Genomic DNA, 26,933 nt, shown 5'->3' on the forward strand with positions numbered 1-26,933 from the left:
TTTGCCTTAGACTAACAGAATATCTGATGAGTATGCAGAATGTGTTTCCTTTGTACTATATGTTGGATATGATCATGTCTCAATTCTCCCTTCTTCAAAAAATAAATATTGAGTCAGAAAAGTCCATGGAAGAACAAATATGATAAAGTTTTATTTACAGTACCATAATATACTTGAGGATCATTTGGTGACAGGAACTTTATAAATGTTTTTCCTCCCTTGTGAGTTGTATTAAACTTTTTCCTTTTTTTAGAAATTCCATGAAGAAAATCCTGATTCCAAGATGTCCTGAGATCTTATGGTTCCATGAGGATTACTGAACTGTTACTTTAAAAACAAAATATGAAAAACTGTATTTGAGTAAATGGATAGATTTTACTCTGACTGCAAAAGAGCACACCTATGCTGTCTGTTGCAGTGATTAGCCATCAGTGATAATATATTCATATTTTATCTTCCTAATAACAGTGATGACTGAGAACCAATTTGAGTTTCCAGCTGACATAATTAATTGTTGCTATTTTCCTAGGAGTTATTTCTTTAAAAGTAAAGTTTAATTTCAAGGCTGGACCACTCAGTTATTATTGCTATTAGAAAATAATATTTGTCATGTTTACTTTTGTTCTTCATTTTTTTCTGCATTGTTTTAGTCAAGCAATGGCTTTTGAAAATGCAAAATTCAGTAATACCTAAGGCTGTGATTTTTTTCAATATAAAAAAACACAGCTGTTAGCCAAAGTGAAGGAATCTTTTTTCAGTTTTTATGGAGAAACCGAAGGGGTAACTTTCTGAGAAATGAGCTGTCTTAAGAACTCCATGCAGATAAGAGGACTTTTGATTTAACACAAAGGCAGACAACACATAAAACTAGGGACAGCTGGAATGCTATTGATTTTATTTTTCAGAGAGTTGTTAATTCTCTGTGTTTCTACTAAGGGGTTTAGCCATAACTGTGCATAGAAAAATACTTATCTTGTTCTATAAAAAATGAAGGGGATAATATATGGTGAATTATGTTCTGATATCCTACAGTAATTTAAAACTGACAGAATGATTTGAGTCTGTTTTCTTCTTAATCCAGTCTTAGGCTGGTATTCCCTTTTTATATGCATCCATATTATTTTCCACCTCTTTTCCACTTTATTTTAGACAAGTATTAATATACTACTGGCTTTGTGACCCTGTAGCAACTTAAAGGAAAAGGCCATTTTAGGGTGACCAAGCAATCCTGCAGCACAGGACAGGAAGTACTCTTTTGGGAATTATTGGGAGTTGATTCCTGAGAAACAATGTATTTTTTCCCCATGAACGGTGCTGTTCTGAGGTCTTCAAATTTTTCCCTCTAATTAGAGAACAGTGTAAATTTTAATTGGGAAGAAAAAAAAAGAGACAAACTAAAATTTCTTGAAACATCACTTCTCCCTGAGCTGCAGTGAGTATAAATTCACTTGTCACCTCAGTGCTTTACTTGGTCACTTACCTGATGATTTCCACAAGCCTTAGGCTTTACAGGGTCATATAATTGACTTAAAATGAAGAATTAACTGTGTTACATCTATACAGAGCAAAATAACACACTCCAGAACTTGCAGTTGTAGCATTAGTTATACAATTTGGGTGTTCTTGCCACCCATGGGATGCCTGCTTCTCACTACCACCTGTGTCTGGACATGTGCTTATGTCTCATCTTCCTTTTGGCATGTGGAGAGCTGTCAATGCAATATAAGGCCAACATGTATGTGACTTCAATGTGTTGTATAATGTTTTGGTGTTCTTGTCTGTTTCATTTATTTGTTAAGTGTACAAAAAATAGCCTGTTAATTGTTGTTGAAGGCTACTTTTCTGTTCAATTTTTTTTTCTATCCTATACATTTAATTGAACTGTGTGGAATTGTGGTGTTGGTTTTGTTTATACAGCCAGATTTTTCCCTCTTTTTGTGATGGTCTTTGTTCTTTGAATGTGCTCTTCTAATTTGTTTTTTTCTTTCTTATGTATACTTCCCTCCACCCCGACCCTTTCTTTCTTTCTCTCTCTGATTGAGAGGCATTGAATTACGTTTTCAGTAGTACAGGCTTCTTGCCGATATGAAGGGAACTTTTCAGAAAGAGACCTACTCTGGGTCATTTAATTTTGAATACAGTTTTCAATCGTTCAAGTTTTGGATGGTTTATATCTAATGTGTGTTTCATTTTTTTGGAAAGCTATATTTTGTATTTAGGAAATGGTATACTATTTTGCTATTTGTACTGAGTGAGTACATTGGCATAAATATAGAAATTTATATATATACATATATATAAACTATTCTTTTTTGCCACACATTTTTGTGGTAAATTTGTGAGTTTGTCTGATGTTCTACCACAACGTGGCGTCTGATAACAGTGAGGGGGGGTTTGTTATGTCTTTATTGAGTATTTAAGTATCTTTTGAAACAAATGACCTGTTCATCTGTGGCCATTCCATCAGGCAGTTCCTTGGTGTTATTAGTGGGCTAAAGGCAGCTTACTGTGTGTTTGCTGGATCTTTCCCTCAGCAAAATGTTAGAGTAAGGAAACCCATTGAGGCATTTGTGTCAAATGGTGTTTCACAAGAATGAGCCATTCAGTCTTTGCTCACTATATATTTAATATTTTATTGTTGTTGTTATTAATTGGCTTTCTGTATCCTATGCCTTTTATTTATAAAGACACTAAAAAAACCCCATGTTTGTAATTTTAATAACATTTTCCCCATCTTGTAATATCCAGAGCTACTTTATAAATTCTTTGAACCAAAAGTATTTTCCTCAATATATCTCTTCTCCCTTGGCCCCTATCAGGAAAAATTACCCAATATAGTTCAGGTTATGAGAAGGATCAGCTACACAATCCAGTGCTTCAGTTTTAAAATATAAAACTCTAACCCTAGAGCAGGATTGACTGTAATGTCAGACAAAGCAAACCCAGCAGGCATAAAAAGAAAAACTAGACATTAAAAAATGTAAGTCTTTTTTCTGAATTTCTTTTCTAAGAAAAATCATAGGAGACTCAAGAAGTCTGTTTGTTCACCAGGTTCTGATTAGAATGATTGTTAATACTGCACTATGGGTGAAGTGGTGGCAAGAAGACTGGCTTGTGTGCTGACTTTTGTGGTTTAACAAGAGGTTTATCATTGTAAAATGCTGATTGGCAATGCCAAGTCACTGGGACCAATTTTCTGTTTTATAATACCTAAGTTTAGAACAGAACATACACCTGAACTGTAGTGGTTGGATTGGATGGAGGCAGAAAACCCAATTTTTATTCTCATAAATTTTGTGGTTATTTATACAAGGGCTGTGCTATGCTATCATATTCTTACTCAATAATAATATATATTTTTTTTTTGCATTGTTAAATGTTCCTTACCCCTAAAGGTCAATGTTCAGTACAACATTCTGAATATATGATTTGGTTACAAAGAGTGTTTGTCTTCTTATTGAAGCTCAGTGGTTGATACTTGTGCTAATAATGCAGTTTCCTGGTTACTGTTACAAGTTATAGCTACATATAGGAGAGACTAGGTGAGCCAGCAAAGGCCATGGAAACAACAATTTATTAAATTTATTTATGGCAGAAGGACCTAAATAAACTGTGAACCACATTTTATTTCTTTATATTATTACATTCAGTTCTTGCTTTCAAAAATTTACATTAATTCTTGGAGCTTGTGTGTGTGTGTGTGTGTGTGTGTTTTATTCCTTATTGTCATTCCATTATATATCCACACCAACATGGAAGAAGATAATTAGAAGTCATATTTTGCCTCTGAACTTTATCATGTTACCTTTATGATTAGAGTATCATGCTGTTATTTAGCCAATACAAATCTGTTTTACCCAATCTCCCTAGAACAGGTTGTTTAAAAGGGCTTTGTTTATTATATTAGCAGTATTAATGAGAGATCCTCCTTTTTTTCTCCTCCCTCCCTCCCTCCCTCCCTCCCTCCCTCCCTCCCTCCCTCCCTCCCTCCCTTCCTTCCTTCCTTCCTTCCTTCCTTCCTTCCTTCCTTCCTTCCTTCCTTCCTTCCATCCTTCCTTACTTTTTTTTTGGATTATCATATGAGATGTAGTTTGGAATTTCATTCTAGTGCATTTCCTGCCCATCACAACCTCAGCTAATCTACCTACAAAAAATAGTGTCAAAGGAAATGAGAAAGAACTTGTGTCTGAGTCCCTCCAGAACTAAGATAATAATTCTTTTTGACCATTTAAGCCATTATAGATGCTTGCTTTGGAAAAGTGAAATCTGTTAGATACATCAACAAATAATGATTAGAATAAAATGATTTAATAATTAAAGTCTCAAATTTAACACAGTTATAAATTTTCACTTAGAGTAATCTAAGAATTTTTCATTTTTCTGATGAAATTTTCTATTTTAATATGTTTCCTTTTTTTTTAAATTATTTGAAAATTATACGAGATCTGTTAGCTTTACTCTGCTGTGTGACTATAGGCATCCTCTCTAACCAAGACAGCTGTCTTACATCTGCATGCCTTTGGTTATAAGGAGGGACTTGGTATGGAGAGACTGTGTAGTTCAGGAGATAAATTAGAAAAATAACTCAGAGTAGGTACCCTAGTAAATGGGTTAGTAGAATCATGTAACACACATGAAAAAGAGGTTTTCTCTGCCTTGTTTGTGTCACTAGAGCTATATTGTGGAGATAATGTTCATAATGTAGTAAATATCAGAATAATATCTATAGTATCATTTGTGGATAGTCAGTCCCAGTGTTCTAATTACTTCTTTAATCCTCATTTAATTTTATGCCATTCTAGCCTCTTTTACTAATAAAGTTCTGTTTTTACTCTTCTTTACTCCACTTTTCTCTTTCAGGAAATTTTTTAAATTAATATTTTATATCTAGATTAATGCTTATGGAAAAGTGCCTTTTTACTATAATAGTGCTCCCTTCTTATAATTTTATTTTTCACTATTGCCAAAAACATATAATCAAATGGTTTTAACAGGTCCCAACTTTCACTTTTTCCATTTAGCCATTCTTTTCTCCATTTCTTGATCACCATAAGAAACAACTTCATAAGTCCCTTTGGCTTAAGAATAATAGAAAAGACGCATTGTTAGAATTGTTCTTTGGGGAAGGTAAAAGATTACAGAATTATATTATTTAGGCTTCATATCAATTAACTCTAAATTTTTCTTCATCTCAACCAACTAGTGATAGGTCTTATCTAAATACTAATGAGAATTTTGCTGTCTTTGAGACTTAATGCACACAAATATGTGTAAATTTCAACAAGAAGTGTCTAAAGCATTTTCTCTGATCTTAGGTGAACATAAATCCCTACTAAAGCATAGTTTAAGTGAATCCAGGTAATGTCAATTTTTTTGACATTAGATAGGGCAACGTTGTTCATTTTAGTGTACTTATCAGAACCTCAGGCCGGGTGTGGTGGCTCATGCCTGTAATCCTAGCTCTCTGGAAGGCTGAGGCGGGCGGATTGTTTGAGCTCAGGAGTTCAAAACCAACCTGAGCAAGAGTGAGACCCCGTCTCTACTATAAATAGAAAGAAATTAATTGGCCAACTAATATATATAGAAAAAATTAGCCAGGCATGGTGGCGCATGCCTGTAGTCCCAGGTACTTGGGAGGCTGAGGCAGAAGGATCGCTTGAGCCCAGGAGTTTGAGGTTGCTGTGAGCCAGGCTGATGCCACGGCACTCACTCTAGCCTGGGCAACAAAGTGAGACTCTGTCTCAAAAAAAAAAAAAAAAAAAAAACAGAACCTCAATTAATTTGCCTAGGGAAAAAAGTGTCAAAGGAAATGAGATAGAAGTTATATTTGAGTCCCTGCAAATTTAAGATAATAATTCCTTTCAACCAGATACAGTTGGATTTAATGCCCTGCTTTTTGTTAATTTTTCCTCTATTCCAGCTCCTTAACACAATGGTGGTGCTTGAAGAAAGGGCCATGAACAACAGGTCAGGATAGTAGTACCTTTGGGATAGAGCTACTTTCCCCATATAGGTATTTTTGTGACTGTTAGTGGCACTGAAAACTGCAAACCTTTATGCAATATTCTTAGTACCCTATTGATATTATGCACTTTAATCATTCCAAAGAAGCCAAGAATGCTATATAGAGATGATTCCTGCTTAATGAATACATCTTAACTATTTAGAATATTATGTCCCATTTTCTTTTCGATAACGAACCTAGTGTAAGAGTTATGTGGATATTTTCTAAAATGACCATATAGTAGAACTGAAGACTCTATAAGGGGAAATGATTACACTTTCAGCAAATCATTTTAGAAACATTACAGTATTCAGCTTGGTAATTTATGTTTGAGAGTTCATTAAAACCAGCCTTCTTTCTATATATTTTGTTTCATGTATATAAGAATATTACAGTATATCATTTTCTATATATATAGTGTGTCCAAATCAGTGGTTCTCAAAGTGTATAATCTTCAGTCCACCAGCTTGCATTAGTATCACCTGGGAACTAGTCAGAAATGCAAATTCTTGGGCCCCATCCCATACATACTGATTCAGAAACTCTGGAGTGGGGCCCAGCAATCTGTGTTATAAGAAGCCCTCCAGGTGATTCTGATGCACACTGAAGTTTAAGAATCACTGATATAAACTATATCTAGAGGGAGTTAGAAAGGGTTTTTTTTTTCCCCACTCAGATACAGTTATACATTATTCTTTATGTAAATTCAGCTTAACCTGGTTAATCATGTATTGTCAATGATAATTCTCACTACTGCCTATAGAAATACAGTATATTTTATGTACATACACAGTCTAGTTATTGATAATTCAGTTAACTTAGTTTGGCATTTTCCTACCACTTACTAAAAAGTTTACATTAAATGACATTTAAATATATAGGTGCAGTTTTCTATATTTATTTTAATTGTCATGACATTTAAGTAGCTAGTATAATTGACGGGTGCTAAAGTCTCCTGTTTATCCATAAAATGGGTACATTTTGGGCAGTGTAATACAAGATTCCTTTTCATTGCCTCATACTTTACCAGCAGACCACAGTTTTGCTCTGGCTAGACCAACTCTCAGAACAAAATTATCATTCCTTATATTTATATTTGTATCTGAAATAGTAAACAAGATGGCTGGCCAGGTCAACATAGCACCTTATTTAATTTCTTTTTTTAATAGATAAAACTTCTTTAGAAGTAGCTTGCTTTGTATAAGAACTAATGCAATAGAGATATAGCTGTCCTTGAGCTTATGCTGCAGACAAGAATTATTTACTAAAATAAATATTAAACAAGATAATGCATTATATAATTTGGGCATTTCTCCTTTCTCAGTTTTATGCATCATGGTAAATATAAACTAACCACAAGATAAGTAGATGTATTCATTCACTTTACTCTCCTGTGTAATTCAGTAATTCTATTATTGTTCTAATCTTCCTCCCATTGTTTACAAATCACCAATTAGTTAATTTATGAAATAAAAATTTACATTTTAGAATAAAAATAAATGTATACTCACTTTATAAAAATCACCACTGCTATCTTTCCTTAAAACTAGCAGTGGAAACGTTAAGTGGCTTACTCTAAAAACTTTGGTGCTGGCAAATACATCGGCAAACTGTTGGGAAATGCTATAGTTACATTCCTTCTTTCTTATTTCTTTTTCCCTCTTCCCCAATTAATTGCACATATTCCTGTACCCAAGGCATTCTACCACAATTCTATTCAACTCTAATTTGTGATCTCTCCTTTAAAACTTACATGTTTAACCATATCATCCTGCTTGCTCACTCACATTCTCTCTCCCCCCTTCTCTCTTCTCTTTTCCAGAAGTCACTTGCCCGGTTGGAAATATTTTGTAGGGATTGCTTATTATTATTATTTTAGCTGATGAACCTCAGGACAACATACACACACACACACACACACACACACACACAAGATCTCAGATGTTTGAGTGAATTTGGAGTCAAACTTATGTGTCTAAGAAAGAACTGTCCTGCACTGAAGTGATTGGTGACTCTGATAGTTACAGACTGATTCCAATGAACTTGAGCTAATTTCTTCTGATCTAATGAATGTATCTGCTCACCTTGTCCCCTTACTTCTAATGAATGGATAAGCTCCAAGTAGTTGCTAATTTTTTGGCAACTTTTACTGAGTTTCATTCACTTCTTTTACTTAGTCTTTTAATAAGTATACTACAAATATTTCATTAACCTATTCTCAAGTGGTTTAGCTACCATTCTGCCATTTAAATTTTTATTTAATTTTATTTGCTTGAGCACACTGATCAACCACTGAACTGCCTTCTTCCATTGTCCGGCAATGATATAAGGGTTACATTTTTGTGTATATGGCTTTCATAGTAGGGATTTCAGAGCACTGATACCAGATATTTTCAGTTTGTTCTCTGGGGGAATTTCATTTGCATCTATGTTTTTAGCTATCTGTGATAACTTGTTAAATATTAAAAAGATATTTTGCTTCTATTGGAACATTTGTATACTCGCAACTATATTTCTGTAAACAGCTGCAGTCAAAAATAAAACATTGAAAGTTTTCATTTTGCAGTGGGTAACTGTCTTTTTTCCTCAAACTGTGTGAATGAATTCATGTACTTGAATGACAGTTTTGAGCAACATGAGTATGTGGCTGAAATTATGAAATCATTAGGGAAGAGGTATGAAATATAGAAATATTTTTGAGTAAATTTTGTGTCTACCGTTTTGCCAGGGAGAGTACAAGTGATTTAGTGTTACAAAATTTTTGTTATTTTTGGGGGGAGGGGGGCGGGTATATACATACATAGTGAGTGAGATGTGCACCATCTGGGGGATGGTCATGATGGAGACTCAGACTTTTGGGGGGAGGGGGGGAAATGGGCATTTATTGAAACCTTAAAATCTGTACCCCCATAATATGCCAAAATAAAAAAAATAAATAAATAAATAAATAAATTTAAGAAAAAAAAAAAAAACCACAAAAAAAAAAAAATTTTTGTTATTTTTACTTAATTTAAATATTTCTTGTTTATAAAGCAGTACATACACATGAGGTGCTTTTGATGAAAAATCAATCTTCCCCTACCCCTCAGTCCCACACCCAGAGGCAATCTCTTTTTATTCTTTTGTTAGTCATTTCCACATTTCTAAGTTAGTGTTTACCAGAGTGTAGTACATATAACCAGAAGTGGTACTCAAAATGATTTCAGGTGATACACGGATAAACATTGTAAACATTATTTTTAAACTTACATACATAAGTGTTTTAATGTTCACTAGAAAAAAAACACAGTGTGTCTACCTACCAGACTAAGGGGGGAAAAGTGAATCAAATTAAAGAAAAAAATAAATGTTAATACAGGTAATATGTGTGTATCATAAATATGTTATATAAATAACTGAAGCTTAAGAGACACTGCTTTAGACAGTATGCTTATGCCTTCTTATCAAATATAGACAGTATGTGTTGATTCTATGAAGGAAATTTAATGAGTATTTAGTATAAACATCAAATTATATACTTTGGTTTAGAAAAACAGCATTTGTGGGCAAAACACTCATCTGAAGATAGGACTACAACAGCGATGGGGCTGCCAGAAAAACTGATGGAATCTCCAGTTACATAGTTGGACAGTATCCTGAATAAGGGAGGTATTTGTCCTGTTTTACTGCAACCTGGTAAGAGCCCTACTCTGTCATCTTGTAAGAAACAGATTCTTAGCAGTCCTATAAGCTAGGAGAGAACTAGAACATCATTTATCCCTGCTCAGGACACAATAGGGACTCTGGAGATAAAAAAGCAACTATAGTTTCTCAACAGCAACACTAACGGTCTTACTCTCAGAAAAAGAGGTTGCTACTCACGTTCTATTTCATTATGCCATCGTCTCTGCTTCTACTGAGGCAGTATCATATAGTATATAAAAGCATGGGCTCTACAGTTTCCCTGCTATGTAACCTCCATTCCTCAATTTCCTTTTTTTTTTGAGACAGAGTCTCACTTTGTTACCCAGGCTAGAGTGAGTGCCCTGGCGTTAGCCTAGCTCACAGCGACCTCAAACTCCTGGGCTCAAGCAATCCTGCTGCCTCAGCATCCTGAGTAGCTGGGACTATAGACATGCGCCACCATGCCCAGCTAATTTTTTCTATATATTTTAGTTGGCCAATTAATTTCTTTCTATTTTTAGTAGAGACAGGGTCTTGCTCTTGCTTAGGCTGGTTTCAAACTCCTGACCTCGAGCAATCCGCCCGCCTCAGCCTCCCAGAGTGCTAGAATTACAGGCGTGAGCCACCGTGCCTGGCAGCTCAATTTCCTTTTCTATAAAGTGGAAACAATAATAGTAGCCACCTTATAGGTTGTTACAAGAATTAAATACATTAATCCATATATAATAAAATTACTTAGTTCCTGGCACACAGTGAAGTGCCTCATAAGTATTACCTTGTATCAGTATTACTAGTCCTAATATTACTATGCTTTTCTGTCTCTTGTGTACTAATTCCTATATCCTATTGTGTATTAGTCCATTTTCTGTTGCTTATAACAGAGTATCTGAAACTGGGTGATCTATGTAAAAAAGGAATTTGTTTCTTACAGTTATAGAAGCTGAGAAGTCCCAGGTCAGCGGGCCACATCTGGTGAGAGCCACCTTCTTGGTGGGGACTCTGAAGTGTCCTGAAGTGCTGCGGGCTATCACGTGGCAATGGAGGCTGAGCATGTTAAGGTGCTCCGGTCTCTCTTCCTCTTTTAAAGCTATCAGTGCTCCCATGATAAAACTCATTGATCTGTTAACCCATGAATAGAGTAATCCATTCATGAGGACACAACCATCATGATCCAGTCACCTCTGAAAGGCCTAACCTCTCAATATTGCCACATCAGGGATTAAATTTCAACACTTGACTTTTGGAGGGGGACAAATACTCAAACCATAGCCATTTATTTTTTTTTTTTGAGACAGAGTCTCCTTTGTTGCCCAGGCTATAGTGAGTGCCATGGCATCAGCCTAGCTCACAGCAACCTCAAACTCCTGGGCTCAAGCAATCCTCCTGCCTCAGCCTCCCGAGTAGCTGGGACTACAGGCATTCGCCACCATGCCCGGCTAATTTTTTCTATATATATTAGTCGGCCAATTAATTTTTCTATTTATAGTAGAGACGGGGTCTCGCTCTTGCTCAGGTTGGTTTCGAACTCCTGAACTCAAACGATCCGCCCGGCTCGGCCTCCCAGAGAGCTAGGATTACAGGCGTGAGCCACCGCGCCCGGCCTCATTTTGTTTTTTCAAAGATATGTTCCCCTCAGCATCAAAAGTTTTTCTCTGTGAATTATTTCCATTGGTATATAAATTTGTTGTAATGTCTCTTATCTCTTTAAAAATCATGTAATTTTCTTTGATCATACAATATCCCCCTCCACACTATTTCTACTTGCTCTCCTTCCAATCTTTCTTGAACTTATTCTAATCAGGCTTTCATCACACCACTCTACTGAAATAGTGCTTATTAAAATTACCAGTGAATGACCTCCACAGGCCAATTGACCTCCAAGGCCAATGATCAATTCCCAGGCTTCATCTTACTTGCGTTCTCAGTAGTATTTGATACCCAGAGGTCAATCATCAAATCTCGTCTCTATTATAACTCCTACGTGATCTCATCCAGTGTCATTGTTTTAAATACCATCTATATGTTGCAGATTCCCAAATGTGTATCTGTGGCCATAGATTCTCCCTTGACTCCAGGCTCTTAGTATCCAACTGCCTTCTTGATATCTGGCTATCTTAAATGACATCTCAAACATAACATGTCTGAAGCCAAATTCTGATTTTACCCTTCCTATTCTCCACTCCTGCCCCAAATACTCTTTACAAATTCTTCCTGATGTAAGTCAGGCCCCAAATCCCAAAGGCAGTTTTTGTTTGGTTTTTTTTGAGACAGAGTCTCACTCTGTTGGCCAGGCTAGAGTACTGTGACGTCGTCAGCCTAGCTCACAGCAACCTCAAACTCCTGGGCTCAAGCGATCCTCCTGCCACAGCTTCCTGAGTAGCTGGGACTACAGGTATGCACCACCTTGCCCAGCTCATTTTCTCTCTATATATTTTTTTTTCTTTTTTTTTTTTTTTGTTGGCCAATTAATTTCTATTTTTAGTAGAGATGGGGTCTCATTCTTGCCCATGCTGGTTTCAAGCTCCTGACCTTGAGCGATCCTCCTTCCTCGGCCTCCCAGAGTACTAGGATTACAGGCGTGAGCCACTGCGCCCGGCCCCCAAAGGTGTTTTGGAAGAAGAGATTCTATTTGCTAAGATGAGGAAGAATGCGCTTCTTCTTCCTGGCATTTATCACCACCTGACAGTTGTCATTTAACTACTGTTCTTCATGAGAACACAAACTGTATCAGGATCAGGACAGGTACTTTGTTTTGTTCACTGCTATGTCCCCAATTCCTAGGAGTGCCTGACCCATTGATTGGATAAATCAGAATAAATACTGGTCTCATACCATGTATTTGCAGCATTGTCTTATTTTTCTTGATTTCTACACCATTCTTTCCTGGCTCTTTTAAATGTCTCTTAAATTCCCTGAGAAGATCTGAATAGGTTGTTCCATTACCGTTAGTTAGAAAGCACCTCTGTTGGGTGAGTTCTCAAGCCACATCACTTTATGGGCTTCTGGCCGTAATTTATTATTGAATCCTCTGATCCCATCTTGTACTAGATCCCACTTTTGCCTGAATGCCTCTATCATTTGCGTCACTGATATCAATGAAAGTGGGAGTTTTGTAGAAATGAATTTTATTTATTTAATTTGGAACTTTAAGAAATTTTATACAAAATTGCAGTGAAGATGAAGGCCACAGAAAATATTTTCAAACTGAAACACCCAGCCATCTGCTATTGTGGATATCGTCTAGTGAAAATATCCAGTGCTATTGGCGTCTGGTAAATGCAGTTCTCCAACCCGGCCTGATGCCATCATTCTCTTGGCAGATAAGAGGCTGTTTCCCATTTTTCAGGCAACCTTGTTTTGCATCATTTCTCTTATTTTCTGCCAATGCACCACAAGAGGGCAGTCTTTTATTATATTCTACCTGAATTATGCTAACAGTAGGAAGAGATGCACTTTAAGAATTTAAATAGAAATTAGAGTATCATGCCAAAATTGTTCACCAAAGTTAATAAAACTCTAGATTTACAATTTTATCCCAAATGCCGTGGGACCAAAACACATCCTTGAAAGTCATCGGTCCAGCAATGATACAGAAACCAACGTTCCAAAAGTTTGTATAGATCAGAAATAAAGAATTTTTTGTGGAAGATTGTTTTTCAGTATTGAAGGTACTAGATGTGGGGTGTGGATGTGTTAGTTTATTTCTGCAAACATTCAAGTAGAAGATTGAGGTGAAGAAGAGATTTATTAGGTATTCCTTTCAAGGTATCTGTGTACTGTGTACAAACAATAAAAGTTGAAAGAAGAGTAATACTTGTATTAGGCATATTAGTCACTGTGTAGTAATTGAAACCAATATGTACCATAAACAAGCATTAGATTACTAACTACTAAACAAGTCCCTTAGGTCAGATAGATTCAGTCATTTCTTTCTCTCAGCAATTCCCTCTTGCCAGAAACTACAGAGAGTTAATTAAAAGAAATAGATCATTGGAGAGTTGAATCCTATCTAGCCAGATTTTGACCTAAAAATTTAGCCCTAAGAAGAGGAATTAAATTATATTGGTGCCCTTAAAGAATATATTCCAGCATCTTTCTACACCTTTCCCTAAGTGGCCTCTTGAGCCCAAGCCAAATTTTGGTTACATGCCATGACAGCAAATCATAAGAATCACCAGTTATGTTTAATAATAAAAATGCCCCAAAATGTATGAAAACAGTCTATTCCCTCTCCTATTCATTCCTTGTGGAAAAAGAAAAACCCAAATCTTAAAAACTAAAGCAAGTCAAGGAAGCCTAAAAAGATACCCAGATTTGACTGCATATTAGAAGGAAATCAAGTCTTGTGAATTTTATTTTCTAGCTTTGATCTGGTTGTCAGTTGGGATGGACTTGCCCAAGTGATGGCCCACAGAAAGGCCAAATTTTTTATTTTTCTGTTCTTCCTGTACCTCTTTTTTCATTAAGAACCCTGCCTGGAAGTTTAGGTCAAAAAGGCTGCTTGGAGCAAAATACAGCGGTGTCTCATCCCAGATATTCTCCAGACGTTTCTTCCATCCTTCTAGGATCTGAATTCGGGCATCTGCTGGAGTGTGCCCGATGCTGTATGTCAGTTGAGGTTCTAAGACTTGGAAGCCGCAGAAATGCAGAGTACCACTCTGGGGATACACAAACACAGAGTGAAGTCACAGAGCTGATCCTGTGCAGTTTGTACTGTAAACAACAAAAGTCGGTCTGGGCTTTCCAATAAGACACTCCAATAAGGAAGCCTTAGGTACCCTGGAGAAACAGTTCAAAGCTCTCATCTTCTGCTCTCTCTACCTAGCTGTTACCTATTTTAGCTTATTCAGCTGTGCTCTTCTTTAAATGAATTAAACCTTGAAACTGTGCCAACCTGAATCCTCTGCCAAGAGTGCGTGAAACTTCTATTAATATTACATTAGGGAGAATTTCAACTTCTTGGCAGCTGACTTTTTTGCCAAGGCATGGATATGGGCATTTCTCCACCTGTCCATATAACTATATGAACCTTATGTGTGACTCTTACAGGCGGCCACCTCATTTGCTCTTCTCTCCAACCCCCTTCCTTAAAAGAGATTCTCCTGAAAGTCCAATGATTGCCAGCTATAGTTTTATTCACCTCTAAACTGGCTGGACTAGATAATTTCTTAAATTGTCTTAGCCTCTAATAGTCTGTGAGACTGTAGCAGCAACTTGGAGAAGAACGGGAAGATTGGAGAGAGGAGATGTCAGCCATCTGGAGAGAACCAGGACCTGTGGCTGTACAAACGGAGGGTCAACCATACTAGTGCTTGGTTAGAGAGAATGGTATGTGAACATATGCACACGTGGGTATATTCTATAAGCACAGATGCCTGGGAAGATAGGCAAGTTCCTAAAAGAAGCTCCCCATAGTTCTGAATCATTACTGTGCTTTCATCTTCACGCCTCAGATCTGTTTTCAATGCTGTCTTGAGGTTTGGGACCCCATAAAAAGTTCAATTAATGAATTCCCCTGGAGGTTCGTTGAAACTGAGGTACCTGAATTGGCCAGAGAATGATATTCATGTCCCCATGGACACCCTGCAGAGAGTACATGGAGCCACCGCCACCAGTGGTGATGGAAAGCAGTGTCTTTTTATTCTGAAAAAGAAAAGAAAAAAACAACATCCCCTTGGTGACAAGAAGTTAATGAAACAGCCCCAGGGAAAAGAACACACAAGTCCACCCTATTTGCTGCGTATATTACTTCATACCTTGGCTCCTCTGAGCTACACAGTATGATTCTGCAGAAGTACCAGCCTACATGGTCCACAGTCAGGGAGCCTGGGGCAGCCAAGGATTCCATACTTCTGCATGTGGCCAGTTAAGGCAAGGCTGTCACAATACCCAAAATCAATGTTGCCTGCCAGCTACCCTGGTAGAGTTATTTGTCCTTTTTATATGTCTCCCAATGTGTCTAGGCATGGTGTAGGATAAGGCTAATCTAGAAGGTCTCAAAGTGTTTCTTGTGCAGTATTTGGGTCTCCAAAAAATTAAGACAGACTTTATTTTTATTATGGAAAATTTCCAATATTTATAAAAGAAAAAAATAATATAACAATGCATCTGTCACCCAGTTTCACCTCTCAATATTTTGCCATTCTAGTTTTATCCAATGCTCAAGACCCCCTTTTTTTCTGGAGTATTTTAAAACAAATCCATCATGTCACTTCATCTGTGAAAACTTTATCATACTTCTCTCCCAAAGTACCTGGACCCTGAGCTTAGCATCTAAAGCATCTAACTGTCCTCGAAACTCTGCATCAGGAAAGACTCTACCCACAAGCCAGCTGTTAGGAAACTCAAAGCCATCCACCTACCCGAAAAGGTCCCTTGTCATACATGGCAGCGTACGTGTAGGCAAACTCTGCTACCAGCACTCGCTCAAACCAGCCTTTCAGAATGGCAGGGACTCCAAACCATTGCAGTGGGAACTGTGCGACAGAAGACATCAAAAAGATCAGATCAGGGACACCCCAGCACAGAAGGCAGCTCAGGGTACTTAGCTGCTGCTCACAGTGGAGGAACCTTTCATCAGGCTGTTGTCATTTCTTCTGAAGGAGTTAGCATATTTAAGAAAAGAGAAGGCGGAGCGAGGTGGCTGACGCCTGTAATCCTAGCTCTCTGGGAGGCTGAGGCGAGCGGATTGCTCAAGGTCAGGAGTTCGAAACCAGCCTAAGCAAGAATGAGACCTGTCTCTACTATAAATAGAAAAGAAATTAATTGGCCAATTAAAAATATATAGAAAAAATTAGCCGGGCATGGTGGCGCATGCCTGTAGTCCCAGCTACTTGGGAGGCTGAGGCAGGAGGATTGCTTGAGCCCAGTAGTCTGAGGTTGCTGTGAGCTAGGCTGATGCCACAGCACTCTAGCCTGGGCAACAGAGTGAGACTCTGTTTAAAAAAAAAAAAAGAAGCAGAAAATTATTGTCCTTAGTCAACAAATTTGACACTTTCCTCTTTCTGCCTAAAAATACACATATTGGGTGGGTCTGAATTAAGGCACATGCAAATAAGATTTGTGTGTATGAAATCACATTTGGCAGTGAAGTCTAAATAGCAAGGATGGCAGACAATGTCTGCTTCAGTGTGTGATGCCCAAATCAACATTTTCCCAAGAGGTTGCTTAATAGGTGTGGTATCAAAAAATATGACTGGCCGGGCGCGGTGGCTCACGCCTGTAATCCTAGCTCTCTGGGAGGCCGAGGCGGGCGGATTGCTCGAGGTCAGGAGTTCGAAACCAGCCTGAGCCAGAGCGAGACCCCGTCTCTACTATAAAATAGAAGGAAATTAATTGGCCAACTAATATATATACAAAAAATTAGCCGGGCATGGTGGCGAATGCCTGTAGTCCCAGCTACTCGGGAGGCTGAGGCAGAAGGATTGCTTGAGTTCAGGAGTTTGAGGTTGCTGTGAGCTAGGCTGACGCCACGGCACTCACTCTAGCCTGGGCAACAAAGCGAGACTCTGTCTCAAAAAAAAAAAAAAAAAAATATGACTATCCCTTGTGGTCACAGATATAAAATCCTATCATTTAGAATAAACAAAGCCACTCAAAAATGGAAACAATGTAACTAAGGTTTATCAGGGAATTCCCATGAGAAAGTCTTGTTTGACCTCTTATCCTGATAGAAGCAGAGTAAGAACTATACCAGTATTTCTTCTTATCTTCGATTCATGATTTAAAAGCTATGACAAGTGGAATGTGTCCAGAGGAAGAAAACTAGACGAAGGAATTTGTAAGACTTAATAGCTCTCTCCAATATTTGAAAGGCATGAATATACCTAGACCTACAGAAAAGGGGATAAGTAGGCTGGATGCAGTGGCTCATGCCTATAATCCTAGCACTTAGGGAGGCCAAGGCAAGAGGATTGCTTGAGGCCAGGAGTTCAAGACCAGCCTAAGCAACATAGCAAGACCCCGTGTCTACAAAAAATAAAAAAGTTAACCAGGCATGGTAGTGCACAGCTATAGTCCCAGCTACTTGGGAAGCTGAGGCAGGAAGACTGCTTGAACTCAGGAGTTTGAACTTGCAGTAAGCTGTGATGATGCCACTACACTCCAGCCTTGGTGACAGAACAAGACCCTGTCTTTAAGAAAAAAAAGGCATCCTTTGGGGCACTGGCTAATGGCATGTGGCTTTACTTCATAGCAACAAGTCTGACAATAAAATAAAGGACTTTAAGGATTGGATGCTTTGCAGCTGATTTAATTAATTGCAAACACCACAGCTAGTACCACCCTCTTTGTGGAATTTCCAGTGTCATATACACACCATGTTACATATCAAAAGGCTGGTTGGAATTGGTAAAAGCAAAATCATTGAGTACAGTCTGGCATTTACAAGAAAGATGACTAACAAGACGCCCACACAATCCCAGTATTGTCTGCTAAACAGTAAGGCAGCTTTCCCAGAGAAGAAAGGCCATGGTTTGCTTCCAGAACACATTCAACAGGGTTTTGAAGCCCCCTTCAAGTCTTGGTGCAGTGGCTCATGCCTGTGATCCTGGCACTCTGGGAGGCCAAGATGGGAGGATCCTGTGAGGCCAGGAATCTGAGACCATCCCGAGCAATGTAGCAAGACCCTGTCTCTCCAAAAAATATAAAAATTAGCTAAGTGTGGTAGTGCACACCTGTAGTCCCAGCTACTCAGGAGGCTGAGACAGGAGGATGGTTTGAGCTTGGGAGTGTGAGGTTGCAGTGAGCTATAATGATAACACCACCACACTCTAGCCCAAGCAACAGAATAAGACCCTGTCTCACAAAAACTAAAAACAAAGCCCCCTTCAGCAGAAAAATCAATGTCCCATGTATCACTCCACAAACTATTTGGGATTCTTACGAAGAAAGGGGGAGAAGTGCAAATTTTGAAAGAAACAGTCCACCAGAATTGACTAATTGGAAGGAAGATTAGGCACACGGGGGAAAACAAGCTAAAGGCTTATATATCATCTTTGTAGTTACATTCATATATGTAAAGAGTAATACATCCAGATTCACAATATCTGTAAAGTTGTGTAATTCTGCACCTTTGAAGTAATCACCCTTATTTACAAAGAATAAAGCAAAGTGGGTGACTGTTCTAAGATCCCATAGCTAATTAGGTGAGAGGTATGACAATAAGGAACTCAAGTGTCCCTGACACCCCTTCTGATGTCTGAAATATACCTGAAATATCACAAGGTCTGCAGCTTCCAGCTTCTTTTGTTCAGCCACAATATCAGGGCTCAGACGACCTTCTTTATAAGCTAGAACAGACTCCACAGTATACTGAAAGTTTGTAGGGTCCTTCAGTTTACCTGCAGAGAGGGAAAAAAGAGGCTGAGGTCAGAGGGGCCAAGGCTGGGCCAGAGAATCCACAGGCAAGGAGATCCACAAAGAAGTAATTAAAGGAGGAAGGCCGGGATCCCACCTGTGATGTCCTTCCTGGAAATGATGGGATTGAAGTTCATGGCATAGAGGTCCGACACGGCCACCTCCCATCCTTTCCTCTTCAAAGCCTCTACAGCAGCCTCCTTCATAGCATAGTTGAAGGACGTCTTTTCTGAGTGAGCCAGTACGATCAGTGCTTTTCTGGCTATTGAGACACAAGGCATGTGGAGAAAACCCGTTACCAACCACCAAAGCTGCAGCTACAGGGGAACTGGGATCTGGAATGGAAGGGGCAGCTTTCTTAGACATTTGTTATGCAATCCATCCCCTGCCACCAGAAATATATTTTCTCCTTAGAAGTACCAAAGATTAAAAGAAGGATTTAAATCAGTGGCTGATTTAATAAATGGTGTTGGCATATTTAATTAGCCACCTGCACAAAAATAAAATGATTTTCTCAGAAAACGCTTCCAGGTTGAACATCTCAAATCTGAAAATCCAAAATCTGAAATGCTCCAAAATTTGACATTTTTTAAGTGTCAACATGACCCTCATAGGAAATGCTCGTTGTGGCATTTCAGTTTGCAGATTTTCAGATTTGGGATGCTCAACTTGGAAGAAGAATGTGAATTTTCCAAAATCTGAAGAAATCTAAAAGCCAAAACACTTCTGTTCCCAAGTGTTTCAGATAAGGGATACTCAACTTGCCTAGGTATTAGAAGTCAGTATAGTGAGTGGTATTTGCAGGTAGTGACTAGAAAGGAACAAAAGGGACTTTTGGGGTGCTGGCAACATTCTGTTTCTTGATCTGAGTGAATACACAAATTTTCAGTTTGTGAAAATCCACCTAGAATTGTGCACTTTTCAGTGTGTCTATTGTATTCACCAAAGAGTTTTTGTTTATAATTACCCCACTAACATACCACATATAGCAATAATTTCTAGGCAGATTAAAGATCTAAATTCCTTTAATGAAAAGAATTAAAAGGGGAGGAAAGGTAGAATTTGTATAACTTCAGGGTAGAGAATACTTTTTAAGAAAGACTAGAGATTCAGAAACCATGAAGGAAAAGCTTGACAGAGAGAAAGCCACATAAAGATAAAAAAAATTTTGTTGAGCAAAAGTCACATAAACAAAGTCAAAAGGCAACCCAATAGGAGAACTCTGCACCTCTTATCACCAAGAGTTAAAATCCCAAAGAATGCCCACAAATAATTAGAAAAAGACAGACAATGCAATAGAAAAGTGGGTCAAGGGTCTGAAAGGACTGTTCACAGAGAGGAAATGCAAATAGCAACAAACAAATGAAAAGATGCTCTGCCTGGCCTGTTAGGAAAAGCAAATTAAAATGAGCTATTTACCCATTGAGACTGGCAAAAAAATTAAGATAAATAACATTGAGGGCTATTAAGATTGTAGGAAAACTGGTACATTACTGGGAGGAATATGAATTGCCTCAACCTTTAGGGAAAGTAATCAGGGTGAGTCTCTTAAAATTTTAAAGACATATAAATCTTTGATCTTGGCAGGGCATGGTGGCTCATGCCTGTAATCCTAGCACTCTGGGAGGCTGAGGTGGGAGGATCCTTTGAGCTCAGGAGTTCAAGACCATCCTGAGCAAGAGCGAGAGCCTCTTAGCTGCACAACTAAAAATATGTAACTAAATATATATTTATAAAAAATATAAATATATAACTATAAATATATATATGAAAAACTAGCCGGGCATGGTGGCACATGCCTGTAGTCCCAGCTACTCGGGAGGCTGAGGCAGAAGGATTGCTTGAGCCCAGGAGTTTGAGGTTGCTGTGAGCTAGGCTGACGCCATGGCACTCTAGCCCGGGCAACAGAGTGAAACTCTGTCTCAAAAAAAAAAATCTTTGATCTTGCTCTCCAATTTGAGGGAATCTATTCTACAGATTAAAAGCTTTAGGATATAGGAGCAAGGATGTGTACTGCACCATTCTTTTCATTGGCAAAAATCAGACATACCCTGATTGTCTATTTATGGGGAACATTTGAATAAATTATGGCTACATCTGTACTACAGCAAATTATGCTGTTAACAGAATGAGTTAACTATGTAGAGTGATCCAGACAGATATCCGTGATATATTGTTAACTGATACTGAGTGTGAAGCTGTTTTTATTTAAAAGAAAGGAGAAAGATGGGGAGGGAGAGGGAAGGAAGTAAAAAAACCCTGTGTATTTTTGTATGTAGATTTGCAGTATATTGGTATGGGAAAAAATGTGGAATGATCACATTTAACTATTAATAGTTTTCTTAAGTAGGAAATGACAAAGGGATAGAGGCAGAAAAAAAAGGTCAACTTTTTCTTCGACCTCTTTTTTTTTTTTTTTTTTTTTTTTTGAGATAGGGTCTTGCTCTGTCACCCAAGCTGGAGTGCAGTATCATCATCATAGCTCACTGCAACCTGGGCTTGAGTAATCCTTCTGCCTCAGACTCCTGAGTAGCTGGGACTACAGATGCACACCACCATGCCCAGTTAATTTTTTATTTTTTGTAGACATGGGGTCTTGCTATTGCTCAGGCTGGTCTCAAACTCCTGGGCCCAAGCAATCCTCCTGCCTTGGCCTCCCATATTGGTAGTATTACAGGCATGAGCCACTGCACCTGGCCTGGTGCAGTGGCTCTTTTGTTTAATAAAGTTGTTAGAACAAACATGCTTTATGTTTGCAAAAACAGCATTTAATGGGTACTTATTAAGTGTGAGGCACTGCTTTGGGAACTTTACATTCTTTTTCCTTTGTCACAACAACCCCCTGATGTTTTGAATGTTTCCCTTCCAAAATTCAGGTGTCGCCAATGTGATAGTATTAAGAGATGGAGCCTTTAAGAAGTGATTAGGCTATGAGGGCTCCTCCCTCCTTCATGTGTTTAATACCCTTATGGAAGTGGCACTTGGCCCATTTGCCTTTCTTCTGCCTTCACCTTCCGCCACCAGAGGAAACAATGTTTCTCCCCTTCAGAAGATGCAGCTCTTACTGGACAACCAAACCTGCCAGCGCTTTGATCTTGGACTTCCCAGCCTCCAGAACTGTGAGAAATAAGTTTTTCCATATTATAAATTAGCCAGTCCCAGGTATTGTTATAGTAGCACAAAATGGACTAAGACACAATCCTATGAGGTAAATGCAATTAGTATCCCCATGTTACAGATAAGAAAACTGAGGCACAGAAAAGTTCAGCAAATTGTCCAAGTTTGCATAGTAAGTGGTGAAGCTGGAATAGTTTTAAAATATTATTATTTTGGATGGCCTGGGGAAGGGAAAACGAATTCCTGAGACTGCCTTAACAAATTCCTACCCTTTTCTTATATGGATTTAACACAGTTGAGAGAAATGTGAGCATATTAAGCTCTGACAAGCATTATTTTAAAATTTACTTTCAAGGCCAGAATGCATTTTCTTTGTGATTTACCATGGCATTAGTCTTATCAAGGTTTACTGAATGCTGCTTTGACAGTTTTTAGTCTTTTGACTTCTCATCAATATTTATAAGCATTTCCTAAGTAGTAAAACAATAAAGGCACTTCACAGAAAATTAGCAAGTCTTGGATATCCATCTCTTGCTCTTTCAAGCTCACCATCTAATAGCTATAGGCATGCTTGACCTTAAAAATGTTTAAATAAGGCAAAACGCAAACAAGTATATTTGCAATAAATATAACCAACAGAAGTGTAGTACCTAGAATAGATTCCTAAAAACAACTCTACAGAAAAATGGTCAGGCCGGGCGCGGTGGCTCACGCCTGTAATCCTAGCACTCTGGGAGGCCGAGGTGGGCGGATTGCTTGAGGTCAGGAGTTCGAAACCAGCGTGAGCAAGAGCGAGACCCCGTCTCTACTATAAATAGAAAGAAATTAATTGGCCAACTAATATATATATATAAAAATTAGCTGGGCATGGTGGCACATGCCTGTAGTCCCAGCTACTCGGGAGGCTGAGGCAGAAGGATTACTTGAGCCCAGGAGTTTGAGAGGTTGCTGTGAGCTAGGCTGACACCACGGCACTCACTGTAGCCTGGGCAACAAGCGAGACTCTGTCTCAAAAAAAAAAAAAAAAAAAGAAAAATGGTCAAAGGTTCTGAATAGGCAATTAACAGAACATTCATTTACAATTAAATGAATTTAATTGTGCTTATTTATTTATTTGTGCTTATTTGTTAGAGGGAAAGGGTAAATCAGGAGAAGACTTACTACCCAAAAGTACTAATCTTGTGTCACTAGTTTCCACATCACTTTTCATGGACAAAATTAAGTTTTCTACACTTGGAGGGTTCATTTCCCCTTCCTGCCCCTTAAGTAGCTAAGCCACATGACCTGGTGACCTGGGAGGAGTTAGACTTTCTCAGAATTTACCCTAAGAGAGATGATAAGACACATACACAAAGAACCTTTTCAGGGTACAATGGCATTAGCTTGATAGGAGAGGTAAGGGACAATGTTCCACAGAGGAAAACTGTTAGCTTCACGGCTGGCTGAGTAGGAAGGCCCTTCTGAGGAGCTGCCATTTGAGCTGAGTCTTGAAAGACAAATGGGCTGATTCTCAGTACCCCCAGTTTAACATGCATTTCTGCTTGTCATGTACGTCATTAGATGAGTATATGTCATTGAAGCAAACACAGCTAACATAGCTCAGCACGTCTTTGTTATGTTAATGTGTCTCTTTCTAAGCACTGGTTCACTTTCAGATCTCAGTCCTTTTGAAATATCCCCCCAGTTTATCACTTCTCTGTGTTCCTGAAAGCCCTTGTCCTGTTTTTGTTTTGTTTTTTTTTTTTTTTTTGAGACAAGAGTCGCATTCTCTTGCTTGGGCTAGAGTGCAGTGGCGTCAGCCTAGCTCACAGCAACCTCAAACTCCTGGGCTCAAGTGATCCTCCTGCCTCAGCCTTCCCAGTAGCTGGGACTACAGGCATGCGCCACCATGCCTGGCTAATTTTTTCTATATATTTTTAGTTGACTAATTAATTTCTTTCTATTTTTAGTAGAGACGGGGTCTCGCTCTTGCTCAGGCTGGTTTTGAACTCCCTGACCCTGAGCCATCTGCCCACCTCGGCCTCCAGAGTGCTAGGATTATAGGCGTGAACCACTGCACCCAGCCCTGAAAGCCCTTGTTCTTTCCACATCATCCTGTCTTTTCATTTCCATCTAAGTCCACACCAGCCAATTTTTCTTTCTCCCCCTGAAATGCTAACATTTTCACTAACCAATCCTCCCAGCTTTTCCACAACCGCTTCCTGGGTACCTACTATGTGCCAGGCACTGTTCCAGGCACTTGGGATACATTAATGTACAAAATAGACACAAACCTCTGTCTTCATGAACCCTAAATTCTGGTGGACAAAGTCTCTAGACTGTCCACTGGGAGGTGAACTCTGTCCTCACCTATTGCTCCAACATTCCTGTTATTCTCTGCCTTCAACCTCAGTCCAATCTGAAACCAAGAGTTCTTAGTAACCTTTAAAATTAAACTATCAACTGCATGGTTTCACAGGAGAATTTAATGACCAAAAAGATAAAACTAACAGAGAAAGAAAGGGATTGGGGTTCACTGTTTTAATGTGGAGTATGTCTAGATATATTTCACAGTAAAAGATTTATTACCCACATGGATCTTTTTGGCAGGGAGAATAAGCAATTAAGGAAAATCTAGGAAAGTAACAAGGGCAAGCCCTCTTATCAATTTCTTGAATTCTGCTTTGACCCTCTGCTGTCACCTGAATCCTCAAGGGAACGTGTGTGCCAACCAGACACACCTGTTAGTTGTAAACAAATATCGGGGACACTTCGGTTAATCTCAAAATTTGGTTAGCTGGGTAAGACTAAAACTAGTTGTACAAGACCCAAATCTTCCCATTTTCCCTCATTACCACCTCCCTTTTTGTGTTCAAGCTACACATAAATACAGTATATTCTGTAGGATTGCAAAGTCAGAAAATAGTTCTTGTCCTAGTATTGGGGGGGAGGCCTGTGCTTGTGCCTCAGGGCGGCTGAAGAATGAAATAAAGAAAAGCAGCAGCTAGCAAGCAAACAGGAAGCCTCATCAGCTTTCAAAATCCCTTCCCCACTTTCTCTGCCAGCACCTCAGGTGGGCTTCCAATCCCCAGTGCAGTCCTCTCCTCAGAGATTCTGACAATTGTAGTTTGTCAACTGCAAGAGCAATCTCTTCCTCCACTCACCCTTAGTAAGATGAGATTCTGCCTGTGCACCTGTGTTTTCAGAGGCAGAACTAGGTTCAGAGGGAAGGAAATTACAAAAAAGCAAGAATTTTGCTGTCCCTCCTGCCCTTTTCTAAATCTTAGCGTTGTCCAATATCAGAATGAGGCCCTCTGGGAAAGGACTCAGCTGGTCATTTATGCATCAGATAGAATTGGGGTGGCCTCTAAACTACCCAGGTTGACAGTAATTGGAAGGTTCTGTCACTGACATGGCCTCAATAGTAGGTCAGGTTTGCCTGATCTAAGGGCCACAATGGAAAATGTCCCCTGGGCCAGGAAGCCTGCACCGGGGTCTGTTCTTCATCAAACTACAGCAACTTCCTCAGCTTTAGCCCAGAAATCTCCAGATCTTCCGGTTTTCCTCCAGAAGCTGGGGATCCACATTTTTAAGTGAAATCACCTATTCTTATTTTAAATGCTAGCAACTTATTTCAAAATGTTTAAATACTGGGGCCAGGCTCGGTGACTCACGCCTGTAATCCTAGCGCTCTAGAAGGCTGAGGCGGGTGGATCATTTGAGCTCAAGAGCGAGACCTCGTCTCTACCAAACATAGAAAAAATTAGCTGGGCATGGTGGCGCATGCCTGTAGTCCCAGCTACTCGGGAGGCTGAGGCAGCAGGATGACTTGAGCCCAGGACTTTGAGATTGCTGTGAACTAGGCTGACACCATGGCACTCTAGCCCGGGCAATAGAGTGAGACTCTGTCTCAAAATAAATAAATACTATCAGGCCAAAAGAGGTATGGATAGTGGGTCAGATTTGGACTTCGACGGTCAGTTTCAGACCCCTGTTTTGGAGGGAATTTCTGCTTCCAAGGACAAGTCTCTCCTAAAAGACCATCAGAGTTTGCTAGGGTGGGGTGGAGGAGGTTTCCGAGACTCCAGGGTACAAACAGAAGCTTCCCCTATCCCAGAGTCTGGTCAAGCCCTCTCTCAGGACCCTACTCTCTTCACTTTTTCGGTTTTGAGTTAAGGAAAAAAACTCAGGGCCAACCCCCTACTGCCTCCTCCAGAGCTCCATAGAAGCCAAGGCTCAGGAGCCTCAAGCGAGTGACTCGCCCTCTGCTGCACTCACCAGCCATGGCTCTGACGCAATCCAGGGAGCTGATTGGCTGGGCTGTTGGTTGCCGGGGCGACGCTGGCTGGGACTACGTACTGGGCTGTGTGTCTCGGCTGCAACCCGGGAGGAGTCCCAAGTGCACTAGCAGAGCACCAGCTCCTTTATACCCTACCTGGCCCAGCCCACTAGAGCTGGGCAGCCAGAAAGGGCGGGGATCGCTGCCTGGACTCTGGAGTGCTGGTGCAGTTACTGGGAGTGAGTCTGGAGAAGACTTCCCCGTCTCCCCCCATGACACGCGAGGGCTAGGGCGGAAGTCAGGAAAAGTCGCCTGAGGGCTGTGTGTGTGTAAGGGGTAGGGGAGGCGCCCCAGAGATCTGGCTAGCGGGGAAGCAAGCCCATCTGCTCTGTCTTGAGACTACCTAGGGATAAAAGGAGGAAATTTCTGATAGAGTGCAGGACTCTGTTGCCCAAGCTCATTGGGCCTCCGCATGGAAAGGGGCGGAAAAGAGCCGGATGCAGACAACTGCAGTCCTTTAGGCTCAGATTGTGC

General features: G+C 39.4%; 2 protein-coding genes across 9 annotated transcripts in view; one reads left to right on the forward strand and one right to left on the reverse strand.

Moving 5' to 3' along the window:
- NFAT5 (nuclear factor of activated T cells 5) overlaps positions 1-8,564 on the forward strand; it is a 119,015-nt gene extending 110,451 nt beyond the window's left edge. For all 8 annotated transcript variants that reach the window (XM_012742386.3, XM_012742378.2, XM_020282609.2 and 5 more), the window contains one exon: positions 254-8,564. The gene's annotated coding sequence lies outside the window, so the exon portion shown is untranslated. The remainder of the gene's footprint in view (positions 1-253) is intronic.
- A 4,211-nt stretch (positions 8,565-12,775) lies between these two features.
- On the reverse strand, positions 12,776-26,517 carry NQO1 (NAD(P)H quinone dehydrogenase 1). The gene is made up of 6 exons (XM_012742393.3): positions 26,399-26,517; positions 19,122-19,286; positions 18,878-19,008; positions 16,030-16,143; positions 15,209-15,310; positions 12,776-14,325 (listed from the first exon to the last, which is right to left on the reverse strand). The coding sequence occupies exons 1-6, from the start codon at positions 26,403-26,405 to the stop codon at positions 14,020-14,022; spliced, it is 825 nt and encodes a 274-aa protein (XP_012597847.1). The 5' UTR covers positions 26,406-26,517; the 3' UTR covers positions 12,776-14,019.
- Between the last annotated feature and the right edge of the window lie 416 nt (positions 26,518-26,933).

Source organism: Microcebus murinus, chromosome 20, assembly GCF_040939455.1.
Source record: "Microcebus murinus isolate Inina chromosome 20, M.murinus_Inina_mat1.0, whole genome shotgun sequence".
Lineage (NCBI taxonomy): Eukaryota > Metazoa > Chordata > Mammalia > Primates > Cheirogaleidae > Microcebus > Microcebus murinus.